We start from the raw sequence: 16,228 nt of genomic DNA on the forward strand, positions 1-16,228 counted from the left end.
TCCTGAGGGGTTAGACTGGTTCTCAAACTTCACTTTGAACCTGGGGATCCCAGGAGTTGCTATAGGTGGTGCAGGGACGTCTTTGAATGGTTGCAGGAAGCCAGGAGGAGAGGGTGGCGGGGAGGACTCCCTCTAGGACCCTGAGGCAGCCCTGGCAGTTCCTCTGCTGTCTCGTTTTTGGCTTAGTTTCTGTGCTGTGCTTGGAAGAGAGGGTTTACAGGACATTAATCAAAGACATCAGAGTGTCAGTTTACACACACCCAGAGATGGCGGGGCTTACTACTACGCTTCCAGTGGTTCGGTGATAAAATCATTGTTATTAAGAAGGACTTCCTATCAGAATGAGGCTTCATCTGCCTTCCCAGCTGGTTCTGCCTCCGGTGGAGGCAGCCCTCATCCCATCCCAAGCCCCTCTTGTTTAGCACCGTTCCCCTCACCTGCTCCCTGCCATGCCCTCTTCTGGCTCATAAACCCAGCTGTCGTAGGGGTCCTGGCCTCCATGTGGGGCCCCAGGGGTGGGGTGTGGAGGATAGGGGTGCTCAGTGTTGAGAGCCGGGGAGTGGCAGCAGGCATGGTAGGGTGGAGGGAGGGGAGGGAGGAAGACAGCCATGATGGAAGAACTCAAAGGATCTCCGTTTCAATAAACAGATTTTCTTTTTCAGTAAAAAAGCTTGCACAATAGAAAAGCGAGTAAGGGTGGTCTTTTCCTGGGAGGGAAGACAAGATGGTTCTTCAACCCTGGACCATGGCCCTGTCTGCTCTTCCAGGGAGAAAGCCGAGATGAGGGACACCTCATTTCAAGGTCCCTCCCTCCTGGTCACCCTGCTCTGGGCACCTGGGCAGTTGTCACCCTGGCAGGGGTGGATAAGGGTGGAAATAGAGCACTCACATCGAAGATGTTGCGTTCCCAGCCTCGCCGGCTGGTGTCCTTCTGGCCCCTCTGCACAGCGGATTCATGAGAACGTGGAAGCTAGTGGCTGGCCCAGGTGGGCCACAGGCTCACCACAGACAGGAAAGATATTTACAGTGGATACAACTCCAGCCCTTCCAGGGGTCTCCTGAGTAGGGGAGGAGGGCACCCGGGGAGGGGCCCTCACTGCGGCAGCCTGTTCAGGCCCAGCTGTTCCTTGAGAGCCTGCAGCTGGGCCAGGCTAATGTTGCTGCCCCCACAGACAATGACCACGATGGAGGACAGCGGGGTGCAGAGTTTCCCTTCTCCTTGCAGCTTCTGAACCACTTTGCTGTAGATGGCGGCCAGGGCTGCCCCACAGGCGGGCTCCACCAGGATCTTCTCATCATCTGCCAGAGGAGGGGATGGTGAGGGTAGAGCAGAGCAAGGTGCAAGGGAACTGTCTGGCCAGTGGTAAAGTATGAGCCAGTCAGCTCTCAGCCCTGGTCACAGACTCATCCTGGACCAATACCCCCATCATTACCCTGCATTGACCTTTCAAGGCCTGAGCCAGGGCTGGCTTTCATCATCAGTGCTCACACTGATAAAAATGATTATAATTTCTGGAGCACTGTGTTGAGAAGGATTCTGAAGCATCATCTGAGCCAGAGTGCCAGAGTTGGTTAACCAAACTGTGGGTGTAGAATTGTGGCAGCATAAATACTCCTCTCTGTGTGTGTGTGTGTGTGTGTATGTGTGTGTGATCCCTGTCCTGGGATGAACCCATTAAGAGTCCAACTTAGTTACAGACCCACCTCTGAATCCAACACTGAGATCCATAGTTTCCTTTTTCACCCTGGCTACCAGGAAGCTCAGAATCAACATTTTAAATACTCAGTTATTGTTCCTTGTTGTTATAATTATTAGAATAACCTCTTCGTTTATCCCTTTGGTCTTTCTATTTTTGCCACTGCACTGTATTAACTTGCATTAATGGAAAGGTCTAGGAAGCGACAGGAAATGGAGCTATGGATAGAATTCCTTGGCATGCAAAGTGGACAGCTTCTTAGGTCCTTAACCAGTAGGGTGGGGTCTTGAAAGGACTTGGCACATACCTGCAAACTTCTCAATGGCAGCCACAGCCTCCTGGTCTGAGACAACTTCAGAGAGAATGGGCTGTTCCTGAAACACCTTCATAGCCTGAGCCGCCACAGTGGTCACGCCCAGGGCTTTGGCAACACTGGGAGAGGCAAGGATGGAGAAGGGGGGAAACAGAGATGGGTGAGAGAGGAGGGAGGCAGAGGCCCGAGAGACACGAAGATGGATGTAAGAGGGAGGAGGCAACTGGGGTTTGTGGGTAGGGGGAGGGGGCGTACCCTCTGCAGCTGGAAAACACTAAGTCCCAGGGAATCACTGAACAGAGTGCAGCCTCCCAAAAAGGCATAGATCACTTGAATTGAAGTAAATAGCATCATTTTCTGTTCAATATTGACTCAGGAGCAAATGCCTCATAGGACTCCCACCCTTGGCTCCAGGTTGTCATCTTACCTTCTTAATTAACCTCTGCTAAGCTTAGCACTGCTCTGCCTGCCCACCCCGGCCCTGTCCTTTTTCAAGGCTTAGGATTAAGGCCACCTCCTCCAGGGAATCCTCTAAGGAAAGCACCCAGTCCCATGGCCCCAAGGGGAATTCTCAAATGATTCCCCCCCGGTAACACATAGTGGTTACTTCCTGAAAAAGCACTTCGCAAGCATTGTTTCATCTTCACAACAGTTTCTGTCATTAATTTGTTTGATTTTATAGAAGGGAAAGGTGAGGCAGAAAGTGCAGTCCTTCCTATTAATGACAAACTCGTCTAACCCAGTATTTATTCTAGCTGCACATAAGGTCGCCTGATGATTTCCCAGCCTCCCCTGCAGTAGGTGTGGCCATGTGACCAAGTTCTGGTCAATAAGCGGTAAGTGGAAGTATTATGTGTCTTTAACGGGAGTGGGCATGTTTTCTGTCCTGATGTTCTTCTTCCTGGCAGATGGAGTGTGGGTGTGATAGCTGGCACTTCAGCGGCTATTTTAGGCCATAAGTCTACATGATAAGGATGATGGTGAACACACTCAAGGATCCTGAGCTCCTAGCTTCGTGGAGTTGCCCCTGGACTGCCTACCTCTAAAATTTTTTTTACGCAAGAGAGGAAATAAAGTTCAATTTTGTTTAAGCCATTGCTGTTTTGGGCTCTTACATAATGTGGCCAAACCTCATCCTGAACACCATCTGTCAAAGGTTTGGAGCTGGGATAGGAGCTCCTTGGGAGCAGAAGCTGTGTTTATTCACGACTCTCTCCCCAGGATCAGCCAGTGTCTTGCACAGACTGGGGATTCAGCCAACGGTTGGTGAATTAATGAGGTGTGTAAAACTCTGCCCCAGAGGAATCCAATAAATGATTACTATTAGACTTGTCATTTGAGGAAGCGTGATGTTCATGGTACAGAGTCACAAAGACTCGGGTTCAGTCCTGGTCATAGCACTCATGGGCTGTGTGACTTTGGGCAAGTGACCAAAGCCTCAGTTTCCTCACCTGTAAAATGGGGCCAGCATCAGGGTCTACCTCGCAGTCAGCCACCAAAGAGGGGAGCTCTTGGGCGGCAGGCCTGGCTGCTTACCTGGTAATCCGTGGCAGAGTGACAAGCCGGCCAGCCTTGGTGGAAGCGTAGAAGCTCTCAGCTCCGATGGTTTCCATGGTGATGATGGGCACGTCCCCCCAGCCCACCTCCAGCAGTCCCTGGGCCACTCCACACAGCAGGCCTCCACCTCCCACCGCCAGCACGATAGCCCCCGGCTTTTCCTTCATCGTCTCCTTCAACTCCTTCACAATGGAAGAGTGGCCTTCCCTGGAGAGTGGTGGGAGGCAGGTCAGGGCTGGGCTTCCTGGAGGCACTCTGGTTCAGGCTCCACGCGGGCTCCCAGGGGCCCCGAGGGATTAAGCTCCAGCTACCCCCAGCCGCCCCCGGCCCGTTCACATCCTTCACTGGCTTCCTTCCTCATCTCGTGTCCTCACTGCCCAGGTCAACTGCGTTCTCTGAAATCTCTGCCTCGGCGTCTGCTTCTGGGGTCCCGGTCACACACACTTGTGTATCTGAGCCCACGCGTTCACTCGTGGCCATGGACCATGGGCTTGGGTGCACGGGTGTGGGTACCAGCTGCATGTCCGTGTGTGTGCTTCTGTGTGATGGTATCTACACACACGTGTACCCCGCTGTGTGTGATGGGGTGCATCATGGCAGATGTCCACTCAGTGGTGTAGTGGGGTGACCACGACCCACCCTGGGTGACCCTGGGCTCCACGTACCAGATGAGGGGGTCGTCAAAGGGAGGGACATAGACCCAGCCTTGGTTGTTCCTCACCAGGTCCTTGGCCAGCTTGATAGCTTCATCCAGTGTCTGCAAAATCACAGGGGAGGCAGGAGGGATGAAGGGCTGGGGGACCTAGCCCTGCTACCAGGTGCCCTCTGTGCCCTCCTGCCCCAGGTTGGCACTCACCTCACCCACCACCTTGACCGCGGCGCCCTCATTATTGAGCCGCTGGATGGTGAGGGCAGGCGTGGTGCTGGGCACGACAATGGTGGCTGGGATGTTCAGCTTCCTGGCCGCGTAGGCGGCTGCCATCCCTGCATTGCCCGCTGCCGGGGTGGGTGGTGGTGGAAAGTTAGCATGGGGCTGCTCACCCCCAACCTCAAGGCTCTGAACCCTCCCTGGGTAACTGCTGGCCTCCCCCTGGAATTCCAGATTGGGACTTCTGCGGATGTTTGCAACAGCTCATTGCTGGGAAAACCAGGGCCCAGAGAAGTGGAGCACCTGGCCCCGGGACACACAGCAGAGGACAGGAGGAGGCACGCAGGCTGCTTACCTGAGGAGCAGACGAAATGTTCACAGCCTTGCTCGGCCCACTGTGGAGACAAAGCAGGGGGGCATTGGGCACGGCTCTTCCCTCTTACTTGGCTTACTTCCCAATGATTTCAGCATATACTGACCTCTCCCTCCATCACAGGGAATTTGTGCCACCCTAGCCTCTCAGATGACACCATCCCCCACAAAGAGACTGGCTCAGGGAAGGGTGACGGGGAGGCAGGCAACTGATGGTCCTGGGATCAGTCTACCAGGGGACCCTCTGGACGGGCACCCCTTAAGCAGGGGAGGCGCTAATGGTGGATGCTCAGGCATTGTGGGGAGTCAGCAGGGGCCAGCCTGCAAGTCCTTGGGTTTTACAAGGCACTGGCCGTTTCCTGTCGAGAAGGAGGAACTGCCACCCTCGCCCAGATGATACAGAGCCTGTCCTGTACCGTCTTGCAGAGGTGTCCGATGCCTCGGATCTTGAAGGAGCCGGAAGGTTGGGAACTGTCTATCTTGAGGTAGACGGTGGTGCCGGCAACTTTGGACAGGGTCATGCTGTCACGGAGGGGGCTTTTTACATGGAGGGGTTCTCCTGATGCCATTGCTGTGAGAAAGGAAGAAAACCCAGAGGGTCAGGGGAGCTGGCCCTGGTGCCAGCTGCTGCCATTCAGCAGGCAGTGTGGCTAGGAGGGACCCTGTCCCTCACTTCCCAGGAGGCCGTGGACAGGACCCAGATTATAGTGTCCTGGAAACCTGAGCTCAAATCTCAACTCCGCCACCTGCTCACCACGTGATGTCAGACCAACACGCTCCCTCAGCCTCAGCTGCCACATCTGTAAAATGGGCATAAGGGTCATCTCCCCCAACCCCCACCCCCACCACATAAACACACACACACACCATGCTGGGAGGCTGTGAACATCAGAAACAACGTTCAGACCTTGTAGTTTTGGAAGAGCCCACTGTGGAAATTAATTTGCAGGTGCTGATTCAGAATGAGATGCAAGATGGTTAAGTGGCTGAAACAGGGGCGGGATATCAGATATAGTCTTTGCGAAAAATGCAGGGACGCACGCACACACATGCAATCCGCATGCTTCCGTGTGCGCAGAATATCTCAGGAAACACACACAAGAATCCGGGCAGGGTAGGGGGGCCTCTGGGGAGAACTGGCACTCAGCATTCCCCTTCTGTACCGTTTGAATGTTTGCCATGTGCATATCCATTACTTATTTAAATACATTTTTTAATTGAAGTATAGTCGGTTTACAGTGCTGTGTTAATTTCTGGTGTACAGCACAGTGATTCAGTTATACACATATATATTTATTCCTTTTCATATTCTTTTTCAGTATAGGCTATTATAAGATATTGAATATAGTTCCCTGGGCTATACAGTAGGGCCCTGTTGTTTATCTGTTTTATATATAGTAGTATGTATCTGCAAATCCCAAACTCCCAATTTATCCCTCCCCATCCCCTTCCCCACCTGGCAACCACAGTTTCTTTCTCCTTCTGGCCTACTTTGCTTAGTATGACAATCTCCAGGTCCATCCATGTGGCTGCAAATGGCATTATTTTATTCTTTTTTTATGACTGAGTAGTATTCCACCATGTTTTTTGTATCTAACCTTTGGAAAGCCTGTACCCAGTTAGGGGAAGCTTTTTATTATTGTTATTTTTAATAATTATGAGTATATTATTTAACAATCACTTCTCAGTTGATTATCATGTGCCAGGCAGTTTTAAGTTTTACAGATATTAACTCATTTAATTCTTTTGACAGTCCCAGGAGATGCCATTATTAGCTTGTCTTCCTGTTGAGGAAACAGGCTCTGGGTGTGTTTTCAGGTTGACCCCTGGGAGCGATTCCCACCCCACATGCACCTCCTACCATGTGACAGTGATGGTTTTCTAGGTGGGAAGGGGGGTCTGTGCTTTCTCCCCTTGAACTTGGGGGAAGTAGAGCACTGTGGTTGCAGTAGAAGTGACACTATGTGACCGCTAAGCAGTGTGTGCTGGGCAATGTTTAACAACGGCCTCTCCAAAGGGAAAGGAAGCCCTGATTTCCAGTGTGGGCACTCCCCTTCTGTATATACCCTGACCAAGGCCAATTTCAAGCCATCAATAGGATGTCGCTGAACAAGGGGCTGGGAAGAGGTGGACACACTCCACTCCTGAGAGCCTGTGTGCACCAGACCGAGGGCAGTAGCAAGTCTCCCAAGGCTGGGTCCTAAAAGGTGACCTAGCCTCCCCATCTGCTCTCTCTCCGGAAGCTCCCTGTCTGAACCCGGCCGCCTTGATGGGAGGGAGCCCAGGCTGCGTGTGGAGGCCACAGGTAGGTGCCCCGAATGCAGCTCCAGCTGAGACCCCTGATGCTGGCCGGACATGGGACCCAGCTTAGGGATGGCTCAAGCCCAGCCACTGTCCTCACACTGCAGCCCCCAAGGGAGGACTGCTGAGCTGAGTCGAATCAAGGCCCAGAGTCATTCACAGATAGTGAATGTTTGCTGTTGTTTTCCGTCACTCGGCAGCTTGTCACACGGCAGGACTGGAGTACTGACGTGACTTGCCCAATGTCACACTGCTAGTGAGCTGGGGAGGTGGGATTTGAGCTCAGGAAGTCAGTCTAGGCCCAGAGCCCAGGCTCTCTCCAGGGCATATGGGTGTGACTCAGGCCCTCCGGTCAGCACGTCTGTCTAGACTCCGGGTGACTGTGAGGATGAAGTGGCCCAGACTCCGGCCACAGCCCTGCATACTCAGGCCAGCTTCCCATCACTGCACCTCCTGCTGAGTCACGGGGGAAACTGATTCTCCTTAACTTGGTCTGAGCCAGAACTGACCAGACGGTGGTTGGGTAAGAAGCCCATCCGATTTCCCCGAAACAGAGCAGGAACTTGTGGGGTCCTCTGTGGTACAAGTCCTTTCCATGTCCCTTCTTTTTTGTTTATAAGAAATAGGCTTCATTCAGCCTCTTTGATCTTCCCTGAGTTCCAATGGGCAGATTCAAACAGCTGCTCATCAGGGAAGCGGGGGTGATGCAGAGACAAAGGAGGAAGAGTCGAGAAACAATAGTGCAGCCTTGGAGCAGGGTGCTGGTTCCTCCTCAAGGAATAGACATAATGTCTCTGAGTTCTTCTGCAGGAACTAAGCCCCCCCCCCCCCCAGGTGGAGAATGGTAACTTCAGGCTGAGCACAAGATTCCTGGAGCCCCGCCCTGTTCCCTCCCCACCAACCAATCAGAAGACAGTCACACACCCTGCAGCCCTCACCCAGATTTTCCTATAGAAACTTCTTCCCCAAAACCATCCGGGGCTTTAGGTTTTTCAAGCGTGAGCCGCCCTTCCTCCTTGCTGAGCCCTGCAATAAACCTTTCTGGGCTCCAAACTCCTATGTTTCGGTTTGTTCAGCCTCACGGTGCCTCGGGCACACAATCTTTAGTTCGGTAACACCTCCATCCTCTACTATCCCCGAGGAACAGGCAAGGGTGGCTACCTGCCTCCAACCCTCCGCTCTATTTCCAGTGGTCCAGCCCCTGGACCTGGGTACTCCTGGCTCAGGCCTCCCTCCTCCCAGAATTGTCCAGATACGCCTGGGTTGGAAGAAAAGTTGGGGGTGGGGTCCCTGATCACCCCAGCAGCCTTAGCAAGCTCCCAGATATGGGCACACCATGTCTGTCTGAATTAACTGACATTCAGGGCCTGGGAGGGGGGCCAAAAACATACCACCTGTCCCCTAGATATCTTGAATAAAAGTCAGAGACTGGAGGTACTCCAAAACAGGGGCACCCCCACATCTGTTTGAATTAACTTTTAGGTCCTGGACATTGTCCCTCATCCCTGGTCTGGCTGTCTGGACCTTGAAATCCAAGGTCCTGGGCAGGTTGCCAAGTCCTGGCCTCAGGAAGCTCTCCCGGTTAGGGGTGGGAGGCATCGACCCCAAAGACCCCTTTCAGGTGGACTTGGGGAGGTACCCCCCAACCTGTCTCTCACTGCACCATTGGGTGCCTTGGGTGACAGGACAGGGATCCTCCTCTGTCAACCTGGGGTAAAGCCAACATCTGTAAACCGCATGGGGCAGCCATTCTCACCTGCTGCTGGAGGTGAGACTTCAGAAAAGATTTTGTCCCAGGCGTGGAGGAGGGAGGGGCGTGAGAAGCTGCTGTCTGCCTACCTGTCACCCTGCAGTCAGAAGTTACTTCCCCTCTCACTTGGCTCATAGGAAGAGTTCTATAAAAGTTTATAACTATTATTATATCTAGACTGGACACTCAGAGTGCCCTATCTCATTTCACTTCCATAATGACCTTAAGAGGAAGGTTCTATTACTACCCTGTTTTACAGATGAGGAAACTGAGGCACAGAACGGGTGGTGAATCCAGCCAGTCTGGCTTCAAAGCATATGAGTTTTTATGCTCAACTGCTTCTACCTCCCCCTCCTCCCCTGGGAAAATCCAGGCTGGCCGCAGGCACTCCAGTCCTGGGGATGAAGCTCAGGATGGGGCTGCTTACCGGTAAAAGGCAATGAGCTAGGCGGCTGGGATAAACTGGAGATGGTCTAGATGGGTGGACTGGGTAGACAGTCCACAGACAGATGCAGAGCAGGACAGGTGGACCGTCTTCAGGTTAGTCTCAGGGGCTAACCGGTCCTGGCTTTATTCCCCCAGCGCCTCCTAGGCAGCCAATAGGGCCCCAGGGCCGGCCACACCCCTGCCAGGACCCGCCCCTGACTTCCAGGAGAGTAACCAGAAGCCGGTGCGCTTTCCTGGAAGCTTCTTCTGCCTCACCAAGCCAAGCTTTCTTCCTCCCCTTCCCCACTTGCAGCCTCTTCACTTGTAAATGGGATCAAATAACCCACGTCCCCAAGGGCTTTCAGCAGACTGCAGAAGATGGTGTGGGATAATGCATCTTAAAGTCGCCAGCACGTGCTGGCCTCCTCTGACCTCCCACAGGCACTCCCCAGCCCCCTCCTTGGTGGGACGTCCACAGGTGTGTGTTGGGGATACAGGGTGAGGAGCTGAAGTGATGTGGGCGTCGTGAAACTCACGCGTAGACGCAGCCCCCCCCCATGTGCATCTGAGTGTATACAGCTGGCACTCAACATTGCCCGAGCATCTGCTTGTGCCCGATTCCATGTCAAATGTTTCCCATGTGGGGTTTTGCTTAAGTCTCAGGCAGCCAGGTGAGTGGGCATCTTGAGCCTCGTGTCACAGGTGAGGAAAGAGGCTCAGAGGTGAAGTAAAATTTGCCCCAGATGGCCCAGTAGGCAGGGATGAAATGTGTCGACCGAAATAAAAACATACAATGTGAGGGCTGTGAGTTTCAGGTTTATTGGCGGATTTACTGAGGAGGCATCCTTGGAGACAGCCTTCCAGAGGAGTCTGAGGAGCTGCCCCAAAGAGGTGGTGGTGGTGGGGTCCATGCATATATAATTTTGGTGATGGGGGCACGTGCAATCAACACATCTCAGTAGAAGGTTGCTGCTCGTCACGAGGACCAGATATCTCCGTTAATGATTTTAGTGCTCTTCTAGGAAGATGCAAGAAATCAGGTTCCTAAAATTTCCTCTTGAAGATATCTGGCTGTCGGCCTGTTCTGCCAGTTTTGCCAGAGCACAGAGTGCCTTGTTCCGGATCTCCGCCCTGTACTCCTTTCGGGGTGTGTGGAAGGTCAGCGACTGCCGTGGCTCGTGACTTCATTCTTGTAGAACCAGATGATGAGCGACATTTTTTTTTAGTTGTCAAATTCAAATTCAGGAATTCTGAGTCCTTTATGAGCACGTTGCTGATGGGCTGATGGAGGGGGTGGAGGTGGGGGTTGGAGAGGACATCTGGCCCTGCCTGGTCACATTCAGAAGTCCCAGATTTGGGCTTTTGATGCAACCTCCATAGGAGGAAGGCAGCAATCTTAAGAGTATTGAATTAATCTCTGTTCCAGTGCAGGAGTGCCCCGATTGGGTGGTGGGGAGCTGGAGATGGTGGATACAAGATGATTAATTCTTTCTTTTGACCTCCTATGTAGTTCCATTTGTTTCAACAAGAGTGTATCACTGCTAGTGCGGAGGGTGTAGCTTAGTGGTAGAGCATGTGCTTAGCATGCAAAGGTCCTGGGTTCATTGCCTGGTACCTCCACTAAAAAAAATTAAATAAATAAATAAACTTAAGTACCTCCCCCACCCCCTCTAAAAGAATGCATTACTCCTGTGATTTGAAAAACATCGAATTAAGAAAGTCAATCATGTAAGAAAGAAAAAGACAAAATATTTGTCACTGTTGTTGACATCTTGTCTGGGCATTTAAAAAAAAATCACTTTATTGAGATGTAATTCACAAAGCATGCAATTCACCCCTATACAGAGTATCAGTTTTACAACATTTTCATCATCACACAAAGAAAGCCCATACCCGTTAGCAATCACTCCCCTCTCTCTAGCCCCTGGCAACCACCAACCTACTTTCCGTCTGTGTGGCTTCTCCTATTCTGGACATTTCATGGAAACGGAATCATATAGTATGTGGCCTTTTGTGTCTTTCACTGAGCATCCCATTTTCAAGGTTCACCCACGTTTAACATGTCTTCATGCTTCATTCCTTTTTATGTCTGAATAGTATTCCATTGCAGGGATAGACCACATTTTTTTTATTATCCATTCAGCAGCTGATGGACATTGGTCTCTGAGCATATCGTCATTTTAAAATATATTAAGAAATATGTACAGGTTTCCGTGTTCCATCATGTGAATGGGAACCCGAGACCCTAAGAAGCAGGGGGCTCACACGTCACTTGGGGAGCAAATGGAGCAGAGAACCAGGTAGAGTGGCAGTTGATGGGGACATTCTGACAGTCAGCTGCTAGAGGGTCTTGGGGGAAGAGTGGTTGTCGTCACTGTGCAAACCTCAGGGAGATCAGTCCATGCCTGTGACCCCAGCATCCAAGGCATATGATTTTCTATGTTTCAGTGAGTCAGTTTTCCTGCCAGGCCCAAGTTCAAATCCAACTTTTGCCCGGAACTTGCTGTGTGACCTTGGACAAGTCACTTAACCACTCTGGGCCTCAGTCTCTTTAGCTGATAGTAGTACCCACCTCTTAGATTTGTTATGGGGGACCTAATTAATGTAAATTTGCAAGGACAGTGCCCATCGAATGGTGGGCACTTAATAGGTGATGGCCATTTTCATTTTCTGTTACTCAAGAGGGCATTTGCATCACTAGTTCTGGGTAATGGGGCACAAGGGCTTTTCTCTCTGATCTAGTCCTCCTTTGAAAGGTTTTGAGAAGCAAGGGAGGAGTGATTCCCCATTCAACAGATGGGCAAACTGAGGTCCGGGTCTGTCCAATGCAGAAAGGCAGGGGCAGAGCCGGTAGTCCCAGGAGGATGGGTGGGAGTTTGGCTGCAGAACCTTGGGTAAGTTGCCTTCCTCACCTCTGCCTGCTGGCTCTGTTACATCACACCGTCCCGGGAAGTGTCCCTGAGAGTGGTCAGATCAGCGTGTCCTTGGCTGTGGAAAGTGGGAGTGCTGACGATTGTTTCCACAGATTGTAGAGGAACCAACAGCTCTCACCTCTGTTTGCGCTGGCTGACCAGCCCCAGAGTCTCCTGATTGCTTAAATGCCTCTGGCTCCTGAGTCCATCAGATCTGGGCTGAAACTGACATCCAGCTGTGAGACCTTGGGCTGGTCACCTAACTTCCCTTAGCCTCAGTCTCCTGCCCCGAGAAATGAGGACGATGATATCTACTGGATATTGCAAGACAGAGATAATGGCAGCTCAGTGTGAGGCATGAGGGAGGGGCTCAAAGAAGAGTAGTTGTTACTATGGTTACCTTTGGTGGTGGTATTACTATCCAGGACTCTCTCACACCTCTGGTCCGCTTTTCCCGAGTCCTCCCTCCAGACCTGACTCCTCATTCATGTTTATTCCCCATCAGGTCCGCACTGGAGCCTCTTTGAGACTCTGCAGCCTGGCAGCTGCTGGAGAATCTCCCCAGGGGGACCATGAGCAGCCTGAGGGCAGGTTTGTTACTAACTTGTTCTCTGCTGGAGTCCCCACGCCTCTGTCCATTCACTCAACATCCTATATTGCACAGGACAGCACCCGCACGGCACAACAAAGACTCGTCTGGCCATAAATGTCCGTAACACTGAGATTGAGAAATTCCGCTTAAGGTTAACATGAAACGAGACTATATCCTCCCTTGTTCTATCTTCTCTACTTCTGTTAATAGGACCAGGTAAAATTAATCAATCCCATGCGGGCAAAATGTGCGTTATCTGGAAAGCTGTTGTTCTATCTCCAGCTGCTACTCAATCAATCCCACGGAAGTTAAAAGGTTTTTTTTTTCTTGGTGAGATTGATACAACCCAGCCAGGCCTCCATTGTTTTGGACTTAAAGCATTTCACCTCTGTGACCCTGACTGTAGGACTTGGGAGCTAGCCCTCTTCATTTTTGTTCCCCTGGCTTCAATCCATCACTCGATTTGGCTGAGATCTTTTGGAACCCTCCTCGGGCCATTTGAGGGTGCTGTCTGTGGTGATAAGTCATCCCCCAAAATGACAAACAGCTCTTTGATGGGCCCTTATGACTAAAACTGGCCACAGCTCAGGTCAGGATCCCTTGGCCACACTGGAGCTTCCCCCTTGGGGTTACCATCACCCGTCAACCAACATGTGATGGGTGGAATTGGTCCAAATGGCCTGTGAGGGATTTTGTCCAAAGTTCACTGAAAAAAAATCAAGATATTTGCAGTGGGAGTCAATCTCAGAGCACAAACCACATGTGCAACAAATGAAAACTTCTTCATTTCCCTCTAACTTGGCTTAATATTTATTTCAAACAGATAATTGATTGGAGGCAGTGAGGGGATTCCCCCTGCCCCGGGGGTGGGCGTGGCAGCGACATTCCAGGGCTGAGTCAACACAAGGTGGAGTGGGGATGTTTCCTGGTCCTCAGTTGTCCCCCAGCCCAGCTTGCCTGGGGGACCTTCCTCATTCCCAGCCTTGGGGATGTGGTGGTGGTGGTGGTGGGGGGGGGGTGGCGGGCGCGCCTTGTCCCATAGTCTGGGACCTGCGGTAACCATTCCAGAGAGTTGTGGGGGACTCAAGGTGTCTACTTTCTCAGATCTCTGTTCCCTGAGGCAAAGGACATTCCCTGCTCGTGGGAATCCCCCACCTCCACTGCCCCTAGCAGTGTAGTGTGGCATAGAATCCTATCTGCTGTTAATCTTTGATACCTTGAAACTAGCCACTGGGGCAGTGGTAACACCATTAGAGTCAGAAGATGCTACAGGTCAGGACTGCTTTCTTTCCTTCTCTTCTTTCTTCCTTCCTTTCTTTTCTTTCTCTTTCTCTCTCTGTTTCTGCCTCTCACTGTCGCTTCCAAGAAGTGAAAACTGAAAGAGAAACCGTAAACTGTAAATTTCCTCTGTTTTCTGGGTGTGGGGTTTTTAGAATTGCGGTCATCTGCATACCCACAAGATCCCCGGTTTACTTGGGGGACTTCCTGTCTGTTGGGTGACTGCCCTTCTGCTTTCACGTCATGCAGATCCTACCTCAGTGAGGAAATCAGTACACAAATCTGAGGATTGACTAACGCCCCCCCACCAATGACAATAACAACTCTCATGCTGGTCCACACCCACTCGTAGATGGATTCTCCAGCCCCGTGCTGTCCGACACGGTAGCCCCTCGCCGCGTGCGGCTATTTAAATTTAATCAAAATTAAACAAAAGTTATAATTCAGCTCCTCAGTTGCACAACCACATTTCAAGAGCTCGGTAGGCACGGGTGGTGAGGGGCTACCGTATTGGACAGTGAGGATTATGGTGCGTTTCCATGATGGCCCTGCCTCCTAGCCCCCCTTCTCCCTCACTCTCACCTCCCCGGTTTCCCCGGGACAACAATGTTATCAGCATTGATCTCCAGGAGTCTATCCAGGTACAGATACAGTCATAGACTGGTATGTCAGGAATTTTAGTCATTTTTCTTTGTTTAAAAAAAAAAGTCATTCTACCCCTGTTTGAGGAAAGCATCCTAGGAACTCGTTTGGAAAACTGGGGATTTTCGAAGGATGCACTAACCATTCCGTCTCTTGTTGGCTACTCTAACCTACAGAGCCTGGACTTGAGCAGTAATGTCTGGATTTCCAGCCTCCAGTGAGCCCTGCTCACTTCAGACTGGCCCCCACACTCCTAACTGGCAAGAGTCAATTCCTTAATTCCTGCTGCTACCGTTTGTCCTGAACTCAGTGGTTTTTGTATACTGGTGGATTCTATGATTTGTTTCAAGTCTGAAGTCACGAGGAGCTTCTGTTAGCAACCGAGGATGCCTCAAGTTCACTCCTGAATGGGCTTTCCCTCCAATTGCATGGCTTGCCCGTGCACTTGTGCTAATAAATGTATAAAAGTGTGTAGAAATGTGTAAAAGTTGGGCTGCTCTCTGGCTAGGCTGGTTGCTTGACTGCCTGATCCCTAGTTCTTTCATTGTGACTGCAACTGAGCTTCTGTGGCTTGGAACTCATATGACATAGAGTCCAGAGGTAAACCTGCCAATCAGAAGGGCCAATCGCCAGTATCCAAGATTCCAAGCCTCCTCTCTACGCAGTTCCCTTGCCCTGGGAACAAGAAGTCCAGCTCAGGGTGAGGATGGTGACGTGAAGCTTAATAAATAATCCAGGAGACTGGCCATGGCTGGTGTTTGGCAGCCGAGATGTCCGGGACAGGGGCTGGCTGACGAATGTGGCTCTGGGAAGGGACAGAGTCAATGACCTGGCCCTCTCTCCAGCTTTTCCTACTCTCTAATGCAGTCACCCTGGCTTCCCCACCCTATCCTCCTCCAAGCCAGGAGCTCTGGAGCCAGCCCCTCTGGATCCAAGCCCCTGACTCTGCCACTGCTGTGTGACCTTAGGAAAGTGACCTGGCCTCTCTGAACCAAGTCTGATTTTACAATGTTGATTTCATTAGCCCCAAATTGTTGGAAGCATTCTGTGACAGTATGAAATCGTGTACCCAGACTTCGGGCATTCATGTTGCCGTTGCAATTTTGTCCACATTGTTGAATCACACTTTTTTGTAATATTAGTTGGAAAAGCAACACCTGCAACACCAGCAAACACAGAGGACTTCCTCTATTTTACATCTGCTAACTCTTTTGACCTCACGTCAACTTCACTAGGAAAGCAGTATTTTATCCCCATCTTAGAGCTGAGGAAAAAAGGCACAGAGAGGTTAAAGTAACTTACCCAAGGTCCCACAGCCAGTAAGTGGCAGAGTTGGTATTGGAGCCTGGCTTCAGGGTCTGTGTTCTAATTGTCAAGCATACTGCCTCTCCATGCCAGAAACTTACTGCTACTACTTAATTATTTTTAAACAGACTCCATTTTTAAACTTTAATACCTGCCTTGGCTTCCATGAAATCATGGGATTTTATATATATATCTCCTAATACACACAGAAATAA

At 51.1% G+C, this 16,228-nt stretch overlaps 1 protein-coding gene across 1 annotated transcript; it reads right to left on the reverse strand.

Moving 5' to 3' along the window:
* Positions 1-629: 629 nt before the first annotated feature.
* SDS (serine dehydratase) lies at positions 630-9,443 on the reverse strand. The gene is made up of 8 exons (XM_014558486.2): positions 9,286-9,443; positions 5,224-5,378; positions 4,791-4,830; positions 4,424-4,563; positions 4,233-4,324; positions 3,547-3,774; positions 2,005-2,129; positions 630-1,299 (listed from the first exon to the last, which is right to left on the reverse strand). The coding sequence occupies exons 2-8, from the start codon at positions 5,374-5,376 to the stop codon at positions 1,094-1,096; spliced, it is 984 nt and encodes a 327-aa protein (XP_014413972.1). The 5' UTR covers positions 5,377-5,378; positions 9,286-9,443; the 3' UTR covers positions 630-1,093.
* Positions 9,444-16,228: the final 6,785 nt, after the last annotated feature.

This window comes from Camelus ferus, chromosome 32 (assembly GCF_009834535.1).
Source record: "Camelus ferus isolate YT-003-E chromosome 32, BCGSAC_Cfer_1.0, whole genome shotgun sequence".
NCBI classification, from domain to species: domain Eukaryota; kingdom Metazoa; phylum Chordata; class Mammalia; order Artiodactyla; family Camelidae; genus Camelus; species Camelus ferus.

Excerpts from the sequence above, each read along its gene's own strand:
- SDS (XM_014558486.2), bottom strand. The coding sequence starts at position 5,376 with ATGGCATCAGGAGAACCCCTCCATGTAAAAAGCCCCCTCCGTGACAGC. Across the intron at positions 4,564-4,790 it reads ACATTTCGTCTGCTCCTCAG|CGGGCAATGCAGGGATGGCA; the intron begins GTAAGCAGCCTG and ends CCACCCCGGCAG. Across the intron at positions 1,300-2,004 it reads TGCCATTGAGAAGTTTGCAG|ATGATGAGAAGATCCTGGTG; the intron begins GTATGTGCCAAG and ends CTCCTCTGGCAG.